General features: G+C 28.9%; 3 protein-coding genes and 1 pseudogene across 3 annotated transcripts; 1 reads left to right on the plus strand and 3 right to left on the minus strand.

Annotated features, from left to right (window-relative positions):
* Positions 1-2,034: 2,034 nt before the first annotated feature.
* On the minus strand, positions 2,035-3,422 carry LOC119371253 (loganic acid O-methyltransferase-like). The gene is made up of 3 exons (XM_089720665.1): positions 3,334-3,422; positions 2,587-3,243; positions 2,035-2,495 (listed from the first exon to the last, which is right to left on the minus strand). Exons 1-3 carry the CDS (start codon positions 3,403-3,405, stop codon positions 2,148-2,150), a joined length of 1,077 nt encoding a protein of 358 aa, XP_089576791.1. The 5' UTR covers positions 3,406-3,422; the 3' UTR covers positions 2,035-2,147.
* A 1,916-nt stretch (positions 3,423-5,338) lies between these two features.
* On the plus strand, positions 5,339-6,087 carry LOC149497048 (uncharacterized). The gene is made up of 3 exons (XM_089720003.1): positions 5,339-5,475; positions 5,592-5,729; positions 5,775-6,087. Exons 1-3 carry the CDS (start codon positions 5,339-5,341, stop codon positions 6,085-6,087), a joined length of 588 nt encoding a protein of 195 aa, XP_089576129.1.
* A 291-nt stretch (positions 6,088-6,378) lies between these two features.
* Positions 6,379-11,159, minus strand: LOC119371252 (loganic acid O-methyltransferase pseudogene; annotated as a pseudogene).
* A 2,018-nt stretch (positions 11,160-13,177) lies between these two features.
* On the minus strand, positions 13,178-15,485 carry LOC149497049 (loganic acid O-methyltransferase-like). Its single transcript, XM_089720613.1, has 3 exons — positions 15,371-15,485; positions 13,975-14,634; positions 13,178-13,841 (listed from the first exon to the last, which is right to left on the minus strand). The coding sequence occupies exons 1-3, from the start codon at positions 15,464-15,466 to the stop codon at positions 13,488-13,490; spliced, it is 1,110 nt and encodes a 369-aa protein (XP_089576739.1). The 5' UTR covers positions 15,467-15,485; the 3' UTR covers positions 13,178-13,487.
* Between the last annotated feature and the right edge of the window lie 7,697 nt (positions 15,486-23,182).

Below are 23,182 nucleotides of genomic sequence, written 5' to 3' on the forward strand. Positions count from 1 at the left end.
TGAGCACAGCAGCACCCAAACACAAGAAGAAATTTTTAAGGTGACAAAATAGTAACTAGCTCCGTTTCCAGCTCTAAAAGTCAAATGATATCTATTAAGCAGCATCCCAGTTCTTTGTTTTTATTATTGAATTACTGTTTAGTCTATTAAATGTAAAAATGATATGTTTTTTTTAGGCAGAAAATTAAATGATTTACTGGAAATAAGCTTTAAGGATTAAATGGTGTATATATATCAATTGAGAGGAATGGAGAAGACTAAATAATTTTTTACCCATAATTTTTTTTTTTAAAAAGTATTAATAAAGAATTTTAAATACAAGGTTTGGCTAAAATCCACTATTGGATAATCAACAATGACGGAGCCAAAAATAAAAAGTAGAGGGTGCAAAAAAAATTTTAAAATTTAAAGGAAAAAATTTAAAAAATATTTTCATTTTATAGATAAAATTGAAACTTTAAACATTTTAGGAGATAAATTTCTTTTGAAAAACAATTAGGTTAAGGGCAGTAGGTAATTCTTGGCACTTCACCTAGGCATGAGCATTTGATTCAATCAGCCAATTCAATTAATTTGGTCATTCAGCAAAAAAAAAAAAAATAAAAAAATAATCAATTAATGGTTTGATTTTGAAAAAATTTGATTTTCAATAAGATTAAAATTTCGATAATCGAATCACTCAAATTAATCAACCTCTAAAACTATAGTATTTTGATTGAGCATAATAAATTAAAAAATTCTAAAATTACGTGCTTTTAATTAAGTATGATAATAAAAATTTGATGAAGTCTGTTAATTACTAATTTTGATTAAATTTCCTCATTAATTAAGGTTTCAATATTTTTAACTTTGATAAGTCAATAATCAAATTAATTTGGCCAAGACAATTAAGTTAAGTTCGATTAAAATTTAATTTAGTTAGTAAAACAATATTGATTAATTTACTTATTTCAGTTAAAATTATTACTAAATCGGCGGAATGCCAATCCTACCCCCACTCTCCATCATTTGTAATCCACTCTAAGAGATTAGGTTTCAATGTGTGAAAATAATATTTATGAAAAATAACAATAACAACGCTTAAAGTAAGATTCATGTCAAATTGGAAAGGTATCTGCGGAAAAGTTTATTCGCTCTATCTCTAAATATTTGTCAAATTTTAAAAAATATTAAGTCCTAAAATACTTGTGGTTGTTTCAAGAAGTTATGTTTTTTTTTCATGTTTACTTTTTATATATGATTAACAATTATTGCCAATTCATCAAAAATTTAATGTTTGAATATATTAAAGTCAATTTATTCAATAATTTATTATAACTCAGAAAAATTTAATATTTTTTTAAGAAATGTAAAATTTCAAATGTGATAGTTATTTATGAACAAATGGAGTAATTAATACGTAACAATAAGATTAAGAGAAATGACAATTATGAATCTTAAAATAAAATTAATCTTAAATCCAAAATGATTACGTGGGCAAAATAGAATTTAATTGATGGATGAAAATAATATTTATGAAAAGTTAAGATAAGTACAAAACTGAAATAAGATTAACTTTATATTCAAAAATCAAAGTGCGCTAAATACATAAATTTATTCATGTATTATACGTAAAACAATTTGTAGCACCTTTAATTAATAAAATTGCATCTATAAACATTTCAATTCACAGAATTTTTCTATTGAATATTCAATTTATAAAATTAGATTTACTTCTAAAAAAAACTTATAAAATTAAATTAATTGAATATTTATTAAACATTGAAAAATTTTGAATGAAAAAACTATTATTTCAAAAGTTGTAATTACAATTAAATTAACAAAAGAAAAGCATCCACCAAATTTATTGGTAAAAGAAAAAAATGTTGAAAGGGAAAAATATTTTTAATCCCTGCCATCTTTGTCATGCCACGAGATCTAAATAACATGCCAACTAATATATATATATATATCATCTCTTTTTCGCATCTATAGGAAATTGATTATCAGAAATGATAACTTCAATTAAAGGAAACATTAAATAATTTATGGAAGACTTTTTCAGAGATTTTACAAGCTTACAAATACAGATCAAACAAATAAATAGAAAATATATAATTCACCAATTTAGAAAAAACATGTAAATATGATAAACAGAAAATTAATTATCAACTGATATTGCGTCTGAGTAGAATAAACAATTCAGTGTTGTTATGGTTTAACTCATGAAATGAGGAGAGATTGTCTGCAATTTTCTTGGCAAGGTTATGAAATATTTGGTCTAAAATATTTTCACCAACTCCGAAGTGTTCTTTCAAGAGACCCTGAAAAACTGATCTTGTACCGACAGAAAACTTCACGGAGGTCTCAGGATCATATTTCACTTGACGATCTGAAACGTGTAAATTTTCAATACTAAAATGCCCATTTCCCTTAATAATTTCCTCTAACTCCTTTGGGGAAGAATAGTACAAAGGCAAATTGAAGTTGTCTACTTTTTCTTCACTTATCACTTCCTACAAGAAATCAATCAAAGATAATATAAGATTAGCTTAATAATAGAAAGTCAAATGATAATAACATGAAAATAATGTCTTTGGTTCTTACCAATTTAGCCATGTCTCTGAGGGAATCCCCCAAAAACTGATAAAGTAACCCAGCAGGTGTCTGAAACATAAGGATACCATTCCTACGACCACCAATTATCATAGCCATTAATCCACCCCCAACAACTTCTTCAGCTCTGGCATTTAAGAAACTATCTATATCATTCTTGAATTGGTTCAAATATGCCTCAGCAGCTTCCTTTACTAATCCAGAGCAACATATGCTTTCTTTATTCAAAGCTGGATCTTCCAAAATTTCTCTTGGAATTTTAGATATCCAGTGCAAGGCGTAAAAGGTATTAACAAAATGGATGGAGGATTTTGGAAAAAGGCGACTGTAAAAAGAACCAGGCACTCCTGCTGCAAAATAATTTTGATATGAAGATAGGGATTTAAAAAGAGTGTTAAAATCATTGTCTGTTTGGTCATTGAAGAGAACTTGGAATTCTAAGGGTGGTGGGTTTTGAAGTTGGGTATGGTATTTATGATTGACAGCTTCTATTATGTATTTAACTGCAAAGAATGTATTGGGTCCGGTTGAACAACCTAAATCTGCTACTGTAAATGTGGTTAACTTATCAAAATTAGGGTTCTCGAAATCAAGGTTTTTCTTAATGCCTTCACACATCAATTCTTTTGCAGCATCTGCCCCTTCTTTCTATAGAAAATGCGAAGTAAATTCAGTTACTATATATCTTTATGATTTTACGAAGTATTAGTATAAATTAATAGTAGAGAAGAGAAGTACCTGATAGCTAGAATTTTGAGCATAGCTGTTAGGACCATCTCCACCCACCATTGGACTTGATTCTTTAACCATTTTGGTTTCTTTATGAGTTGTTTTTAATGGTTATACTTCAAACGCAGACTGCCTATACAGATATTTATAGAGATTACATATCCTTCTTCATCGTTACTAAATTAATTATCAGTTTATAACCTAATCCAAGAATTATTAATAATAGATAGTTTCCCATGCGAAGCAACCTATAATTATTTATTTATCCCAATTTTCCAATTAGTTGACTGCAGAAACATGTTCTGCGCGCAAATGTATTCAATGAATGAGTTAGATGATCAAGATCCAAAAAGTTTTTAAAAAATGAAAAACATCTTCCTTGAGATTTACATTTCATGAAAGACGCCTTATATGAAAAAAGGTGTCGTCTTGTAAAGAAAAATTATTTATTAGTTTTACAAGTTTTCAATATTCACTATAAAAAACTAGGAGACTCGTCGTAGGATCACCGCTACTAAAATTTTAAATTTTACTTTTAATATATTAGATATTAGGTAGTATGACATATGAGATTTTTTATAAAAAATTAATTTAAAATTTGAAAAACATTAATAATTTTTATTTCATAACTTTTAGAAGGCTTTTATTCGCATAAGAAACAAAATCCATTGACTTTGCAAATAAATACAAAATAATTAAATAAATTATGATTTTATTTTATCTAAACATTAGTAATTAAATAAATTACTAGAAAAATTTTAAAAGAATAAATATTTCAAATACTATAATTTTAGACTAACTAATCACCCGTTTCGCTTTAATAGCAACATTTGATCTTTTTACAAGAATTAAGAAAATTATTAGAATACATTGATTTTTTAAAATATATGGTAGAATGTCTAAATTGCATTTCTTAAAATTAAAAGCTCCACATCTAAGTTTGCTAGAAACCATATAATAAATATGGATAAATTTGAAAAAAAAAATTAATATACTCTTAAAATTTTAAATGAACATTTAAAGTGGAACAAGTTGTAGCTATTAAAGTGGAACAGGAGGGAGTAACAAATTTTAAAAGGAAGTAATGTTGAACTCCCATATCTATATCAAACAATATAATTTTGGATTAAGTGTTTCAACTTTTTTTTTGCTACTCTCACTTTTTTAGACGTTTAGTTTTTTTTTTTAATCAAGTGTACTATGTAGTAACATACTTATTTAACTTTTAACTGAACATAATAGATAGTGGCTAGAAATTTTTCAAAATAAAAATTCAAATTTTGGTTCGAAACGAACTAAACTCATGGTTCATTTTTAAACATTAAAATGAACCTTAAATAGAGCATGGACCGACAATTTGAATTCAAAATTATGAACTATTAATTTTAATTCATATATAGTGCAGTTTGATTTCAGTTTAATTCTGATTCGAATTGAACGGGTCATCCTTATTAGTTAGCAATAAATTCATGGTGATTGCTTCTTTCCTACATTTGCTTTATTCTGTAAAATTTTCAGATTCACTAGTAGATTGTGAATCACTTTTCATTCTTAGATAACTATTTTCATTATATGTTGGTTTCCCTCTTTAATAAAATTTTTGTAGCTATTCAAAAAAAGAAAAGGATAAAGTTCTTAAGGTACCGTGTGCTTGGCTATCTTCATATTGAATTTAGACCGGTTAATTAGTTAAACGTTAACAAACACAAAATGAAAAAGGAAAAGGCATCTTTCTTTATTAAAAAAATAAAACAAAAAAAAAATTAATTTCACATACAATCTTTATTACAAGAAATAGAATTACTTAGTAAATTTGGAAGCAACCACAAGTGCTTCTAATATATATATGAGGATAGAGAACTAAATGCAAATTTATCATCAACCAATACATCCAATGGTCATTACTCGGTACTGATCAGGTTACCATTTATGTATACAGTAATCCCTCCCACCAGCTACTTATCCTTCAGGCCCTGTTTGGTAGTGTATTTGGTCCTTAAAAATCCTAACCAAGATGGCAGTGTTTATCTGGCGAGCATGTCGTAATGTCCTTCCTTCAAATGCAAGACTTGGTGCTAGAGGTGTGGCTATCTCTCCTTCATGCCCTTTCTGTCATGAAGAGGAGACCCCTTGCCATGCAATTTTTTTACTGTTCTAATGCTAGGTTGTGTTGGCAGTATGATGGGAAAATAGCCCTAGGTTAGAATTTGCACTCCTTTTATGATGTTTTTCATCTTTTCTAAGCTTGAATAATGGGGTACTTGAAGAAGTGTGCTTGCTTGGAATATATGGAATGCTTGTAATGAATATGTTTGGAATAATGTGCATAGATCTATTTACACTATTGTGTCTTTTGCTAGACGTTATTTGCGCGATTGGCGAGTAGCAGCTAACTCCATTTCCAGGTCTTATGCTGCTCTTTAGCTTGTTGCTGTGATTTCTAATGCTAGATGGCTGACTCCGATAGATGGTGTTTTGAAAGGTAACATTGATGCTGCGGTTAGTGGTGATCGCTTCTCATTTGCCATTGTGTTTAGGGATAGCCATGGTCAGTTTTTCAGAGTTATTTCTGGTTGTCTTCTTGTTGCTGATGCTTCACAACCTATGGCAGAGGCTCTTGCTATGCGGCGTGTGCTTCAATGGCCATCTTCAAATAGCTTGGGTTCTATTGTCCTTGAGACTGATTCCTTGTTGGCGGCTAATGCAATCAACAGTGATACTGCTAATGTTTCAGACTGGGGTAGAGTCATTTCAGATATTTAATGGCTTCAAGGTCAAATTGAAATTGGTAATATTTCTTTGATTCGAAGGCAAGTAAACATGACTTATCATAAGTCATAGCTTAGCTACAAAAGCATGCAATCAAGCTTGCTTTCATGTTTGGGATACTGTTCCTTCATGTATTGAGAGTACTATTCTCTCATATGCTATTCTTGATTAATAAATTATCCATTTTCATGTCAAAAAAAAAAAAAAAATGCATCCTTAAAAGATTGTCTGGGAAAAAAAGACATGTTCTCAATGCGCGTAAGATAAATAGAAAATATATATGGCCTAGACATAAATATTCCTGTCGATGTTGCGCTTAAGCATGATGAACAATTCAATACTATGGTTTACGACATCAAAAATAGAGAGATCAGCTTCAACTTTCTTTGCAAAAGATTGGAATATTTTGTCTAAAATATCTTCATCAATTCTAAAATGTTCCTTTAGGAGTCCTCCTAAGGTAGCTCTCAAATGCGAAGCAAGAAGCTTGACATCTGCCTCAATCGCCTGATGTTTCATAATCTCCAAGCTTTCGATACTGAAATGTCCATTTCTATTAATAATTTCCTCCAACTCCTTTGATGTTGCATCGTACACAGGGAAGTTGAAAGACTCCACTTTTTCTTCATTTATCACTCCCTATACAAGAATTAATCAAAATATTAATTTTACAAAATATATAATATATGGAATTTCAAGAAGAATTTTTTAAAATCAAATCATATAAACAAATAGAGAACCTAACGTTTTTGTATCTTACCAACTTAGCCATTTCCCTAAGGGAATCTCCCAAAACATCAAAGGTTACATTTATGCTTGGAACTCTAGAGTTTTGAAGTACTATATTATCTTCATTTGGACGACCAGCAATTATAATAGCCATCAGACCTCCACTAACAATTTCTTCAGCTCTAACATTTAAGAATGTATTCATATCATTCTTGAATTGATTTGAATATGCCTGAGTAACCTCTTTTACCAATCTTGAGCAATATATGCTTTCTTTATTCAAAGCAGGAGATTCGAAAATTTCTCTAGGAATCTTAGATAGCCAATGTACTGCATATGAGGAGTGAAGAAAATGAATAGAAGATTTTGGAAAAAGGCGATTGTAAAAAGAACCAGGCACTCCTTTTGCAAAATATTTCCGATCGATAGGTAGGGTTCTAAAGAGAGTGTTAAAATCATTGTCCATTAAGTCATTAAAGAAAACTTGGAATTCTAAAGGTGGTGGGTTTTGAAATTGGGTTTGGTATTTATGGTTTATGGCTTCTATTAGATTCTGCACTACATAAAATGTATTGGGTCCTGTTGAGCAACCAACATCTACTATTCTAAATGTGGTTAAAGCTTCAAAACTTGGATTCTCGAAGTCAATCTTGTCCTTGATGCCATCATTTATCAAATCCTTTGCAGTTTCCAATCCTAATTTCTGCGTAAAAAAGGCATGTAAATTGTGTAAGCATTGCAAAATTTTATACTCCCTCTGTTCACTAACTTTAAAGAAAACAGAAAAACTATAAGATTAAGAAAATATTTAAACTTTTTTTTTTTTTTTTGCATATAATACCCCTGATCAGCTTTAAATATATAATTAACGGTGCGAAAGCCAACTCATTAATAAAGTATTCCAAGATGTATTTATTAACCAAAATCTTTAAGGATCGCAAAAACCTACTCAACTTTAAATTGAAACTATTTGAATATATTTATATCGTTTTCGAAAATAAAGCACTAATTAGAAAGAAACAGCCCTCAAAAACACTAGATATGGGAACATAAAATCAAAATTTATACACATATTAGTAAGGGTTAATATCCATATAAAGACAATTTTTTTAAAGTAAGGTGTAACAATATGCTAACATCCCAAGAAAAATTTTATGCTAACATGCCAAGAAAAATACTCATCTTTAGTCATATCTGAGCTCATGCATAAATTTGTGCACACTTCTTGGAAAATGAATACAAACTTAGCCAACAAAGCATTACAATTAAGTTTGATGGAAGAAATTTAAATGTGTCCAAATTAAAAGTGTAATATGGACATAAAGACTTTTTTTTATAACTAATGCACAACAATTAAAAAGTGTGGCTTGAAATTTGGCCAGGTGCATGTACTTTTATTCGTGCTCAGATCCGTAAAGTTGAGCATATTTCTACCAAATTGCTCATAAATTGTTACTTATGTTTTAGAAACATAAATTATTAATTGCCCAAACCACTTTTTTTGTCTGCCACTATGCTTATTAATTGAGCCAAAAAAGTGCAGTAATAAAGGTTCATCAAGCATATTAACCTTCCTAAAATTTCCATTTAGATTAAAATTCTCTATATAAAACAAATACCAAAAAATGAAATTTTCTCTAAAGTAAAAGAACCGAGGGAATATATAGTTATCCTTTTGTTAATTATCACGATTAACACAATACATTATAATTATATTAATATCATCATTAGGATATTTTCCAATAAATTTTTTCACACTATGCATACTTGTTGTATGTGGATCCACTCACACACACCAAACCGATCCATGAAGATTTTTTACTATTTATTCCTCTATAAATGGTTAAAAATATTTTTATTTGAATAAAAAATTTATATTTGATTAATTCAGTGTTGGATGAGCCTATAATCTAACTCTGCAACTACAATTAAAAATAAGTTGTTTGCTTTCCGATGTGTAATAAAAATGATTGTTTCACATGTGAAGCAACCTATAATTAATTATCCAATTTGAATTATTTAGTCTAATAATCAGAGACAACGTGTTTGATAGCTATATAAGACATTTCTCTAATTAGTTCTTCCAAACCTTAAGTAAACTAACATGTGGATTAGAAGTCTGTCTCGCCTAGTGAGCGGTTTTCATTGGGAAAGTGCATTGCTTTCTTTCTTCCTCTCTTCCTTCTTCGTTATAATTTTGTTTCATTTTCTCTGTTGAAACACAAAAATGTAGATATAGGGAGGGGCTGATTTTTGTCTCGTGTGACAGCCACTTCTTATTATTTTTTTATTTTGTTACTAATTTTTTATTTTTTGTTAAATAAGTTATATATCTATGACTATTTGGTGCAGATTTAGGTTATTTGATGTTTTTGCTATTTTTCGTGGTTTATCTCCATCTTGTGTGAAGCTTTGTTTTGTTTTTGTATTTGTTTTGGTTTATTTGGATAGATGTGCAATTTGTGTGGAATTTTTTACATACAAAATGATCTCTGTTTTTTGGAGCATGATAGTGTGGTCTGTTCCTCCATTGGATTTAGTGGTTCAAATACTCTGTGTTCATCATAAGTAATTAGTTCATAGATATTAGGTCATATATAGAAGATCCAAGGAATTTGTCTAGCTAACCACTTTAAAGATCTATTAATTTTTTTCAAGTTCACCTTCCAATTTTCATTAAGATTTCTTAGATTTCTTATTAGATCAGAGAACAATATTTAATTACAATAGTTTTATTCTATGTCTGATCTTCAAGAGATTGTTATGTCCTCCTATCATTATTTGTATTGATTCAAAATTTTTAATGAAATCCTAATATATATATATATATATATATATATAAACGTAGACTAACATGTGCTGTATAGCTGGATGCGCCTACTCTAAAATAATTCTTAATGAAGCAATGACTACTAAACATTGTTTATTTGTTTTAAATAATAAATTTTATATTTTAAATTTTTGGAGTATTGTCGAACTAATTAAATTCAACCCCATTCGAAGCCAAATTAAAACATAAATAAATAAATACTCCGTTCCTCTCATTATTTTTTCTTACATTTCTTTTTTATCCATTTCAAATTGTTGTCTTGTTTTCTTTTTTCAGAATTGAATAATATTTTAAGTTTAATATTTTACCCTTATTTAATTTGCTTCATTATCAACAAATATAAACTATTACATTGTCATTTATTAAATATTGATATAAATAAAATTAATGTATCAACCTTTAATCTTCGATAAAAATCTATTTAATAAAGTTTTTTTTATTATAGTTTGATTAATTTCAAGAATAATTGATTATGAAGCATTTAATTTTTATGAATACTAACATAAGGATATACATATTAGGAAAAAAAATGAAGCAAAATTTATAATTTAATTATATTAACTAAATTTTTTTAATCTACATGCAAGTCAAATCAGGACACAAATTATAAGATAGAGAGAATATAACTTTTGAATCAAAACATTTACTTTGTTCTTTAGTTTATTTTTGAAATAAGTTGACGACGGTCCATGCCCATACCAAAAGTTTCAAATTAAAAGAACTTCCTAAATAAATAAATTTATTTCAGTATTTTTTTTAATAAATTTGTGGCATTTTGAATTTCATGAAAACCTGTTGCACCCTCTAGAGTTATTAATAAGATTTTATACCTCTCTGTACTAACAATAATATTTTGTAAATTTTTTATATTTATATATAAGATATTGATTTGACTGTGCAATTAGAAAAAATTAACAATTTTCACTTTTTTCTCAAAAACAAAAAATAATTTTCACCTTTTTATCTAGTAAGTTAATACAAAAGTAATGTAATTTTTAAAATTTAGCATTCAATGGAATGATTTTGTAAGTTAAAATATTTAACAATTATGATTTTATAAATTAAAGTGTTTAATGGAAAATAAAAAATAAAAATGGAAGATGTTACAATTTTCTACTATTTATGGATTAAAGTTCGGCTATTAAAAGATCCCTCGTTTATTTTCTATCTATCATTTATGGATTAGAGTTTTTAAGTCACAGAAATTAAGTTGTATTATGTCTCTCAGCTAACTTAACAAATTTCTCAAAAAAAAAAAAAAAACAAAAAGAAAAAGAAAAAAAAAATCTACACTTTAACAAATAAAGTATGAAGGAAATTACAAATAGTATTGCATGATATGAAAGCTTTTGCATTTTATTCTTATTATTGGTAAGTATTGTATTTCAGTAATTAAAGAGGAGTTAATTACCTGCATGATAGAATTTTGGGCATAGCTTTGAGGACCATCTCCACCAGCCATGGGAACTATTTCTTGAACCATTTTGGTCTCCCCACCATTAGCCATCTCTCTCTCTCTCTCTCTCTTTCTGAGTTCTATTATTGGTTGTTCTTGTAAATCATAGCTAGGAACTGATTATATATTTATAGTGATGGCATCTCTTCTTTCTCTCTAAATTAATTATTACTAATACAATAATTCTACAATAATAAGTTGGTCCAAACCTTGTTATCTCTAAATAAATTATTAGTAATACAAACGATTCTATAATAGTGTAATACATTTTCAAGTGAATGTTAAATAAAATATTACAGATTTGAAACCTGATGTAAGAGGAGGAATTTACTTAAATAGTACTCTCCAGTAGTCATGGCCACCAGTTTATTTTAAATTGAAATCGAACCGTACTGTGGATGAATCGGAACCAAACCAGAACCACCGATTTAAGGTTTTGAACCGAAATCGACAGTTTAAGAACCGGTTAAGGTTCATGTCCAGTCAAAGCGGAAAAATACACATGGAAAAAAAAAAATTCAAACATGTGAAACCACCTCTAATTAATTATCTCTAATATTTTTAGAAACATGTATTGCATGAGGCATGATGAAAAATAAAGACATGTAAGATCATCAGATTCATAAAAAAATAAAAAATAAAAAAAAATCAAAAGATACATGTTTATTTGAGGACCCCTTTATAGTATATTTAAAATAATGGCATCTCGTTTTTCATAAGCTAAATTAATTATTAGTAATAACTATACAATACTAGGTTGTTTAACATATGTTGACCACCTCTTATTAATTATCTATTTAATTAATTATTAGTAATAACTATATAATAAAGACCGAAATACTCTTTATCCTATTTTTATTGTATTTTTTATGATAAAAGCAAAAATTACTTTTCTTTCAATAATATGGATAATGTATTTCTGATTTTTATGCTAAATATCAGAAATATATAATACATTATCAAAAAGAGTAATTTATAGCCTCCAAGGTACCAAGGAAGCCCCACAAACTTTTCTGCTTATTAAAAGTAAAAAATAAATAATTTTAATTTATAGAATGAAAAATTTAGACCTAGTAGTTCAATTTTCTTGCTTTCTATATTTCCTAAACTTGATTATATAAAAAAAATTAATAGTATAATTAATTATTTATGCAAGATTAATAATTATTTTATTAATATTTATTGTTAGTCAAGTATATTCTCTTTTTAAATTTATTTATTTTTCTTTAAAAATGTATGTATTTCTTATTGGTATCTCATGCATCACCATCAATTTTTCTTTGGTTTTCAAAAACAGCCTAGATTTGTAAATCTTGCATATTTTAATTTCTCTCTTGTTCTCTCAGTACATATTCTCGACAACATATCACTAAATTATAATAGTAATTATACATTGAGAATCTCATCTCCACGACGCAACTGCTTAAATATAGATGGATTCTTATGTGACACCTACAACTGACTTTCATATATAAAATAATAACAAAATGGTTCAAGAATTAATAATTGAGTAGTTGTTAAAATTAACTTTGAAATTAACTATAAATCAACTAATTTTATATAAGATAATGGCTTAATTTCACTGTCCTCCCCCAATTTGGAAATTTTAGTTTATCCTTTCATAAATTGATTTATCTATACCAGATACATAACTTCATCTATGAAACAAACTAATACAGATAAAAATTTTTATTGAAACAATGATTTTTTTATCATGTACCAAAAAAAAAAAGATAAAGTAATAATTTTTAAAAAATTTTATTTTTATTAGTTTGATCTATAAGTCGGTCATAAACCTGGTCTAGACAAATATAATTTATTACTTAAAACTCTTTAAACTTCAATTCTATAATTGTAAAGAGATTCAAACATAAAATTTTATCAGAAAGATAGTATAGAACACCATAATATTAATTAATTAAGGGAAAGACTTATTTACTCTCCTTATTTTAAAACCATAAAATTTCTAATTAGTCAGATAAAAAGAGAAAAAGATAAGAAGTTGCATTCTTTTAAAATAATTGGTGTATGAGGGAGTCAACAATAATTTCTCCCTCTTCTCTCTCCAGTTCATAGCTCAGTACCTATACGAATACACACCGGATGAAGATGCAGAATACGGCGGTGACAGTGAGATTATAGCGGCAGCCAAATTTGAAAAAAGTCAGATAGGAAAGACAACATTTAATCAAAGAAAATAACTTTTGCAGTTCTGATATAAGTTTGATGAGTTTATGGGGGTGGATAGCATTTCATTTCTAGGAGAAGAAAAGCATCAAAGTCCTGGTAATTACTTTTATCTACCAGATCAAATTAAAAGTAAGTCACTAATCTCACAGTTTGGTTCTTTAATTTCTCGACATCCCATGAGAGTTTGGTCTAGCCAATAATACTCTTGTCGATGTTGCGCTTAAGCAGGATGAACAATTCAATGCTATTGTTCATGGCATCAAAAATTGAAAGATCATCTGCAATTTTCTCAGCAAAAGATTGGAATATTTTGTCTAAAATATCTTCACCAATTCTGAAGTGTTCTTTCAGGAGTCCTCCTACACTAGCTCTTAAATGCAAAGCAACAAGCTTGACATCTGCCTTCATCTCCACACGTTTCAGAGACTCTAATCTTTCAATACTAAAATGTCCATTTCCCTTAACAATTTCATCTATCTCCTTAGAGGTTGAATCATATAGAGGAATGTTGAAAGAGTCCACCCTTTCTTCACTTATCACTCCCTAATACAAAATTAGTCAAAATATTAATTACAAGAATGAATCCATAAGATTGAAGCTTTTTTTTTTTTTTTTTTTTTTGTGGTTGGAATTAAACCCTAAAAGCAATATCAGAGAAACTTATTTCAAATCTTACCAATTTAGCCATTTCCCTAAGGGAATCTCCCAAAACATCACAGACTACATTTGCGCTTGGAACTCTGATGAAGTTATCTTCATTTGGATGACCACCAATTAGAATAGCCATCAAACCTCCACCAACAATTTCTTCAGCTCTAGCATTTAAAAACGCATCCATATCATTCTTGAATTGATCTGAATATGCCTGAGTAACTTCTTTTACCAATCTTGAGCAATATATGCTTTCTTTATTCAAAGCAGGAGTTTCCAAAATTTTTCTGGGAATCTTAGAAAGCCAATGCAATGAATATGAGGAGTGAACAAAATGAATAGAGTCTTTTGGGAAAAGGCGACTGTAGAAAGAACCAGGCACTCCTCCTGCAAAATATTTTCGATAGAAAGGTAGGGTTTTGAAAAGAGTGTTAAAATCATTGTTTGTTAGGTCATTGAAGAAAACTTGGAATTCAAAAGGAGGTGGATTTTGAATTTGGGTTTGGTATTTATGATTTACAGCTTCTATTATGTTTTGCACTGCATAAAAAGTATTGGATCCTGTTGAACAACCAACATCCGCTATTCTAAATGTGGTTAAAGCTTCAAAACAAGGGTTCTTGAAGTCAAGTTTGTCCTTGATACCTTCATTTATCAATTCCTTTATAGCTTCCAATCCTAATTTCTGTGTGCAAAATGCATTGCAAACTTTATAAGCATTTCAAAATTTTATAAGAAGTTAACTTTTTGTTATGAAAACACATTAACATTTTCGTTATATCAAATACCTTTATTTGATGAATTAATATATAAGTGGACTCATAAATCCAACTTATTAATTTATAATAATGACATCTATATTTGCTTAATCAATTATCTCAATTCACAGAATATTTATTTTATTATTTATGATTAAAGGGGAGATGATAAAAAATCAACAAATAAAAAGCAGAATAAGAGATTGGAAGATAATTAAATATAAATAGTTTAACCCTTCAATATATAGTCATAAAAAAAAAATGGAACTTGATATATTAGTATCTTTAATTATTAATTTAATTTATTAAATATTTTTATTGATGAAATTAAACTTATTAAACACTTATTGAATAATTTTTTGGCATGCAAGATGTGCATAAACCCTAAAAATAATTCTTAAAAGATAAATATATCATTTTTATTTCTTTTAAAAATAAATTGTAAAATTGAAAATTTTTTGAGTATTGTCATACTAATTAAACATTTATGCTTGTCCACGCTCAAAAGATTTCAACTAAAAGCTCCTCTATTAGTCATACTTTATTGGATTAAAGTTTTTAATTTACTGAAATTCATTTGTCTTTATGTCTCTCAAATTAAAAAAAAAAAAAATCTACAGATAAAAACTCTGACAAATAAAATATGAAGAAAATTAAAAGTACCTGTACAGTAGAATTTTGAGCATAGCTTTGAGGACCATCTCCACCAGCCATAGGAACTGTTTCTTCAACCATTTTGGTCTCTCCGCCATTAGCCATTTCTTTCCCTCTCTCTGAGTTCTATTATTGGTCGTACCTGTAAACCATAGTGAGGGACTTACTATAAATTTATAATGATAATGATGGCATCTCTAATTAATTATGTCTAATCAACACTACTTATTAAATTAATTATTACTAATACAACAATTCTATATTAAAAGGTTCTCACATTGAACTGGTGAAAGCACCTCTAATTAATTCGAAACATGTATATTTCGTAAGACATGATGAAAGTTTAATATTAAAAACATATAAAAAACACAAAAATTTAAATATCTCTTTCATTTGAAGATTTTTATATTTAGAATGATGGAATCTGCTTCTGCATCACTAGATTAATTATTAATAAACCAATTATAGAATAATAAGTTGTTTAATTAAAACTTAACCACCTCTAATTAATCATCTTTAATTATTCCAATGGCTTAGCTTTTCTAAATCATTAGAATCACAAGTTTCGTTTATTTAATATTTTTATTTATAAGTTTTTTTTTTTGTTATAATAAATTTAATATTCATAAATTCTTTCGTTTCTTGTAATTAAAAGAAAAAGTAATATTCCTTTAAATTGATTCATCTTATTGACTAGAAAAATTTTTGTTATTGACTGGTTTTCTTGAGCACTCCAAATATTAGAAGGTCCAAAGTTATGCTTTTTCTTTGATTAAAAATTTCAGTTATGTTTGATTATTCATCAATTTATAACTACACGTCAACTATTCCTCGAGCCCGCCAATTAGGTAATTATAGACATATTTTAATTAGTGGCTGTATAGTAGATATACCAAGTTATAGCTGCAAATCCCAAGATGTTATCTAATTAACTACCAAGTCAATAAACGATCACGATTGCAACTTTTGATTGAAATGTGGTGCAATTGCAATAACGTGCAAAGCTCACAGTATTTTTGCACTGTAAAATAATTAATCAACTTATAATTTTTTTAATATCCTATTTAACTAGTATTTAAAAACGCCTATTGCACATGATTGCTTATTGTAATTTAATTTAATTTCATAAAAAATACACCAGAATTTCTCCTATAATTAGATCAAAATATTTTTTTTTTTTTTACTTTCTCGTAAATCTTTTGAAACGTTTTCGTGACAAACCAAATTATGTCGACAAATTATTAGAGATTTGAAAGAAAATAAAAAAAGAAGACAAGAAGCTACGGAAGAAGGCTATAGAATTGCAAAATTTTCAATGTATTAAAGCGTTACGCCAAAGATAATTTAGTGAATGTCTTATTAATGAAGTAAAGAATATATTATTGCAAATGATTATTTTAAAAATGAATTTCATGAAGTAGCAAAAATAAATAAAAATAAGTAATTATATGCACATGAAGTTCTTGAATAAATATATACATACACACACTGCAAATTGCTTTTTCAGAGAACTAGAGCTACCTAACCTTAATCAGAACTGGATTTTCTTTTATCGAAACGGCTCAAAATTGATAGCTATAATCTGAACTTTACTTTTGGTTCATATGCGGTTGCAATGGATTGTTTTTTTTTTTTTTTAATTAATTAGTTAAATTTTGAATTTTCAATCTACCAAAGAATTTCTCCAAAGAAAGGGGTTGAAGTTAATGAATTTCTGGCTTGGTTATAACCTCTTAGGACACTCTGAGTTTGATCGATTCTTCTTGTTTGGTTTGTCACTGAACTCTTTCTTATCTCAAGAAGGATTTCCTAAATTGAATGTTAAGGTTGCATTAGATTTTTTTTGAGAATTAATTGTTGTGGAGTCCCTCTAACGTGTGGAACCCACATACATTTGAAAAAAAAAAAAAGAAAATGAGTGGTATTGTGGGTTCCTCCGACATGTGGGATCCACACAAAGTTTGAACAAAGAAAAATAAAAAGGAGCACGTTTTTGTTGTTCAAAAAGGCAGCAAAATTAAAAATGAGTACGCATTCCTTTTTCAACAAAAGTTGGTGGATGCGTTGATTAAAACGCTTCCTTAAGGGTTCCTAAAATTGGGAAAGAGAGAAAATAGTGAGGAAATTATTTTGGGGTGTTTTTGGAAAACACTTAGAGTGTCACTATTTTTGTAATCTCTTTTGTACCTACTATTTTTAGTAGAAGAATTATTCGGAGTTTTTGTCCCGTGGACGTAGCCCATAACAGTTGAAGGGTGAACCACGTAAATTTCAGTGGTCTTATTTTTCATCTGGCATTTACGGTAATTATTTAATTTTTACCGTGGTTATTATTTATGGTGGATTCGATCGTCAATATGCAATACGTAATTATTGGAGGTATATGTGGTAATAGTAATTTTATTTTACTTTTACCACCGGTATTTTTCCGTCGGCCCCACTCGGGATAAGTTATAATCCCAACATTAATTCTATTTTGGATATGTTAAGGTTTTTCTTAGATTTAAAAATTCAAGAAGATAATTTATTTCCTGATTAAAAAAAAAAAGAATCGTAATATTACAATTAAAAAGGGAAAAATATTTTAACTCTAACTTCGAAATGTGTAATTTTAATTATCCCTACTAATTTAATTTTATGATATGAAATGATCAATATCTGAAATAAATTAAAATCCTTAATATGTTTATTATTATAACAATGGCTAATGTTTGAACCAATTTTGTGAGAACTAGACTGATCAGTGAACTGGTGAACACATGTTTCATTGAATTAAAGAATTCAACCAGGTTAAATACGGTTCAATCGAATTTTTATATATAAAATTTTTAAATATATTTATTAAATACAATTGAAAACATAGGTTAAAAAATTTTTGAAATTAAATAAAATGAAAGCAGGTCTAGATTTGACTATTACAAAAGAATAAAGAAATTACTAAATAATATAAAAAATATTAATTTAATACTAAAAAAATCAATTATTATTATAAAATATAATATTATTTTTTCATATTTAGCTTTTAAATTGGACAATTTAGTTGTTTTAATTAACAAAATAACTTTGAGCTTGAAAATAAAAAGGTCCAAAAGTTAAAAAATCAATAAAGAGTTTTGAGCGGTCCAATTTTTAAAGGGGCCCATCTTTTGCAGAAAATACAGATTTTGAATCCACCCATACTTTAATTACCGGTTCAATTTCATCGGCTTTCACCTAGTTTTCATTCGATTTTCACTAGTTTTTAAAGCTCCCATTTTTATTGTCCAACAGACCGAATGGTTAAACTGGTCAAATCAATTGGTTCGGTCTAGTTTTAGACAGATGCGTAATATATTAAAACAAAAAACAATATATTCACTTTAAAAATAAAAAAGTATCCTAATATAAAAACACATTCTATCTTTAATGGTCATTTTACACTTTAAGACCTATTTAGTTTAGCGGTTTAAACCAGTTAATAGCTGATAGCGGTTGTTGATAGCTGGTGGCTAATGGTCGACAGCAATTAGCTGATGAATGTTGGTGTTTAATAAAATTTTAATAGTGGTGGTTTTTTTTTTTTTTTTTTTTTTTTTGTGATAAGCCGAGAACTTTATTAATGGTGAAGAGGAAAATAACTTGAGCCCAAAATAACTAAACCTGAGCCAAATAGACTCACCCAAAAACACCCAAAGCCTGACTTGGGAACAAGGAACCCATAGAGCTGCAACAACATTAAAATAAAAATAGATAACAGAAAGCAGGAGCACTGTGGTGTATTACAGGTCAGTAAATAAAATCTGTGACATTTTCCAAAATAGAACTACAGTAAGATTCTGAACTAGACTCGGCAGAGAAAAATCTCATCCCATAACTGCCAAGGAGGCACAGAATTGTCTTTGACCCAAGAGATAGCATTTACAAAATCGGACTCAATGATAAAATCTTGATAAATCCAATTTTCTTTTAGACTGAGAATTAGAGTTTTTAGAATTGCGAATACTTCTGCTTGGTTAGAATCTTTGATGTCAATTGGGCAAGAGAACAGAGCAAGAACTTGACCCCTATGATTTCTAAGTACACCAACTATACCAGCCGGACCAGGTTTTTCAAGAGAGGAACCATCAACGTTCCATTTGACCAGTAAGTGCATAATTTTTATATATTATGATGTATATTTTTTAAAAAAAATATTTAACACGAATATATTATTTTTATTTTAATATATTATAAATTTTTACATTATTAAGATTATCATGTTTAATTAATTACAAATAAATTGATGATAAAAATATTAATTTAAAAAAAATGGCTTATAATTATTTTTATGAGGTTAATAAAGTTCAAATATAATATAAACCAAATTAGCAACCAACTGACACCAAAAAAAAAAAAAAAATCCAAAAAATAGTTAGAGAAAATCAGTAGCTAATTGAGACTTCTATCACTTGCTAATTAAAAAGCTTATTAAAAAGAAGATGAAATAAATATGTACCTAATGGCAATATTCAATACATAATTCCAAATTAAAATATGACAAAATTTATACAGTAAGCTTACAATTTCTAATTAAGATATGACAAAACTTCTGGAATAAGATATAATTCAAAAATGTTAGTTAGCATAAAACTTCCTGATCAGATATCGTCTTAAATTGTCCACTTCTTTAAACTTATGATTATCTTAAATACCATTTCTTATTTTCTATTAATATTTTATTTTTGAATTTAAATATTTGAATTTAAATATGACTTTATTATAACCAAATAAATTAAATTATCTTTTATAACTATAAAATTAAAATATTTAAAGGTCGGACTTATTTTTGGCAATCCTAATACCCCCTCTCAATTCCAACTATATATAATTTGACATTCTGAAATTTGTCAAAAAAAATTACGATTCAAGGGCTCCATACGTTAGCAAAAACCCTAGAGAGGCATTTCTTAATTATAGAGATCTTGACATTGGAAGCAATCCAAGCAATTTTACAAAATTTCAAACAGCTGAAATTTATGGATACAAGTATTTTAAGAATAACTTTTTGGAGGTTGGTACAAGTGAAGACCAGAGTTGATCCAAATAATTTCTTTAGACATGAACAAAGCATACCACCTCTGAATAAATTGTCATAAATACTAAATGAATAACCAACTCCTTTTGTTAGCTTAAGTTGTGATCCGATACTGTTGTTTGGTTTCTCAGGAGAAAGGAAGAATGATAATATTCAATATACTAGAAGTATAAAATATTCAAATTTTACATCTTTATATAGTGAGAAACCTTTGCCTACACCCAGTGTACGGGCTCACGTATAAAACTAATAAAGGTTTTCATCTTCTCAATAAGAAAAAATGGCGAAATAATACAAAATTGTAATAGTTTTCCTTGGATGGCATATAGAGATTACGTGGATGTATAAGCACCTATTTTCCTTGAAAAGTACTTATTTACACCTTTTGTATGCATACGTCCTTAAAACAACAAATTTATTTGGTGTAAGTGAGTTTATCATTATTTTTTTCACTGGAAAAAAAATGATAAAATAGTAAAAAAAATAAAAAAATTGCTCACCTACTCTTAGTGTATAACCACACAATGACCAGATCAATTAATAATTTTTATTTCAAAAATTCTTTACCGTTTCTTTTGTCCTTTTTGTTAGGATACCGGCAATAAAAATATGAGAATAATTAAGCAGCGAAAAATTAAAATTGGGACACACAGAAATTTACGTGGTTCACCCTCAACTGTTTAGGGCTACGTCCACGGACCAACTTCGAATATTTTTCTTCCACTATTAAAAATAGTAGGCTTACAAAGAGAGTAATACAAAATAGTGCACTCACAAGTGTTTCCCAAAAAAACACCCAAATAATCTTCACTATTTTCTAAACCCTTAGTTTTAAGAACCCTCTTAAAACTAAAAACTCTCTACCGTTCTCTCAGTTGGTGTCTCTGAAATGAGGAAAATCCTCTCCTATTTATAGGAGAGGAGGACGCGTATAAAACGTGTTTTCTACTATTTTTTTTTTTATTTTTATTTAAGCATGTGAGTCTTACTCGAGTAGGCACCGACTACCACCAACCAAAGAATTTGTGGGTAAGCTTGTGAGTCCTACTTGAGTAGGTACCGACACTACCAACAAAGAATTTGTGGGTCCCACTTGAGTGGGCACACCACCACCAACAAATCTCCCCCTGCACGCTCAAGTGGAGACGTCAGCCAAACTCTCCATCATCCCTGCAGCTAATCGGCAATATTCAAACTTGTCTTTTGGAGGAATCTTCGTTAACATATCTGATCCATTTTCATCTATATGGATCTTCTCAAGCTGTAACTGCTTCATCTCCAATACATCCCTGATCCAATGATATCTAACATCAATGTGCTTTGACCTTGAATGAAAGGAGGAATTCTTCCCAAGATGAATCGCGCTCTGGCTATCGCAGAATGTCAAATATCGTTCTTGATGAATTTCGAGTTCATTCAAGAACTTCTTCATCCACAGCAACTCTTTGCAGTGCTTCTGTTAGTGCTATGAATTCTGCTTCAGTTGTTGATAAAGCAACACACTTCTGCAATCTTGACTGCCATGACACAGCTCCCCCTGCAAATGTGATTAGATATCCTGATGTGAACTTTCTCGAGTCAACATCCCCAGCCATATCTGCATCTGTATAACCGACTAATACTGGCTTCCATGACTTTTGAGTGAATAGTAACCGTATATGTGAATAGTAATAGTATACGAGAATAATAACTGTATACGTAAATAGTACTATACGTGAATAGTACCTGTATGCGTGAATAGTACTATATGTGAATAGTGCTGGGCTTAACTTAGCAACAATCAATAGTAACTATTCACCATCAACGGCAAGTTACTATTTTACAATTCATCACTAAGTCGATTTTGCAACGTCTTTCCGAGCGGACTGCACCAACGGACTCGTCGTAATTTTCTCGTCTTCGTGGTATATTTATTTTCAAAATATATCCACGGATCCGGTACCGCTATCTGACCGACTGAACCAGGCTCTAATACCACTTGTTAGGATACCGGCAATAAAAATATGAGAATAATTAAGCAGCAAAAAATTAAAATTGGGACACACAGAAATTTACGTGGTTCACCCTCAACTGTTTAGGGCTACGTCCACGGGACCAACTTCGAATATTTTTCTTCCACTATTAAAAATAGTAGGCTTACAAAGAGAGTAATACAAAATAGTGGCACTCACAATTACAAAGAGAGTAATACAAATTAGTGGCACTCATAAGTGTTTCCCAAAAAAACACCCAAATAATCTTTACTATTTTCTAAACCCTTAGTTTTAATAACCCTCTTAAAACTAAAAACTCTCTACCGTTCTCTCAGTTGGTGTCTCTGAAAAGAGGAAAATCCTCTCCTATTTATAGGAGAGGAGTACGCGTATAAAACGTGTTTTCTACTATTTGTTTATTTTTATTTTTATTTAAGCATGTGAGTCTTACTCGAGTAGGCACCGACACCACCAACCAAAGAATTTGTGGGTAAGCTTGTGAGTCCTACTTGAGTAGGTACCGACACTACCAACAAAGAATTTGTGGATCCCACTTGAGTGGGCACACCACCACCAACACTTTTTTAGGTAAATGATGAGCAGTTCTCTCATTTATCTCAATTGTCTTAATTAGATGAACTTGGTGTGTGGGTGGGCTCATACACTAGTGTAGATAAGTTAGCCAAAAAATTGTGTAGTTTTTACAAATAGGAATTCAATATTGGCTTGGTGTATGGGTGATTCATGACCTATGTGTGGGGTACAAATTAGTTATCAGCTGCATAAATCAGCAGA

Source organism: Jatropha curcas, chromosome 4, assembly GCF_041381405.1.
Source record: "Jatropha curcas cultivar XTBG-Jc1 chromosome 4, XTBG_Jcur_1.0, whole genome shotgun sequence".
Classification (NCBI taxonomy): Eukaryota; Viridiplantae; Streptophyta; class Magnoliopsida; order Malpighiales; family Euphorbiaceae; genus Jatropha; species Jatropha curcas.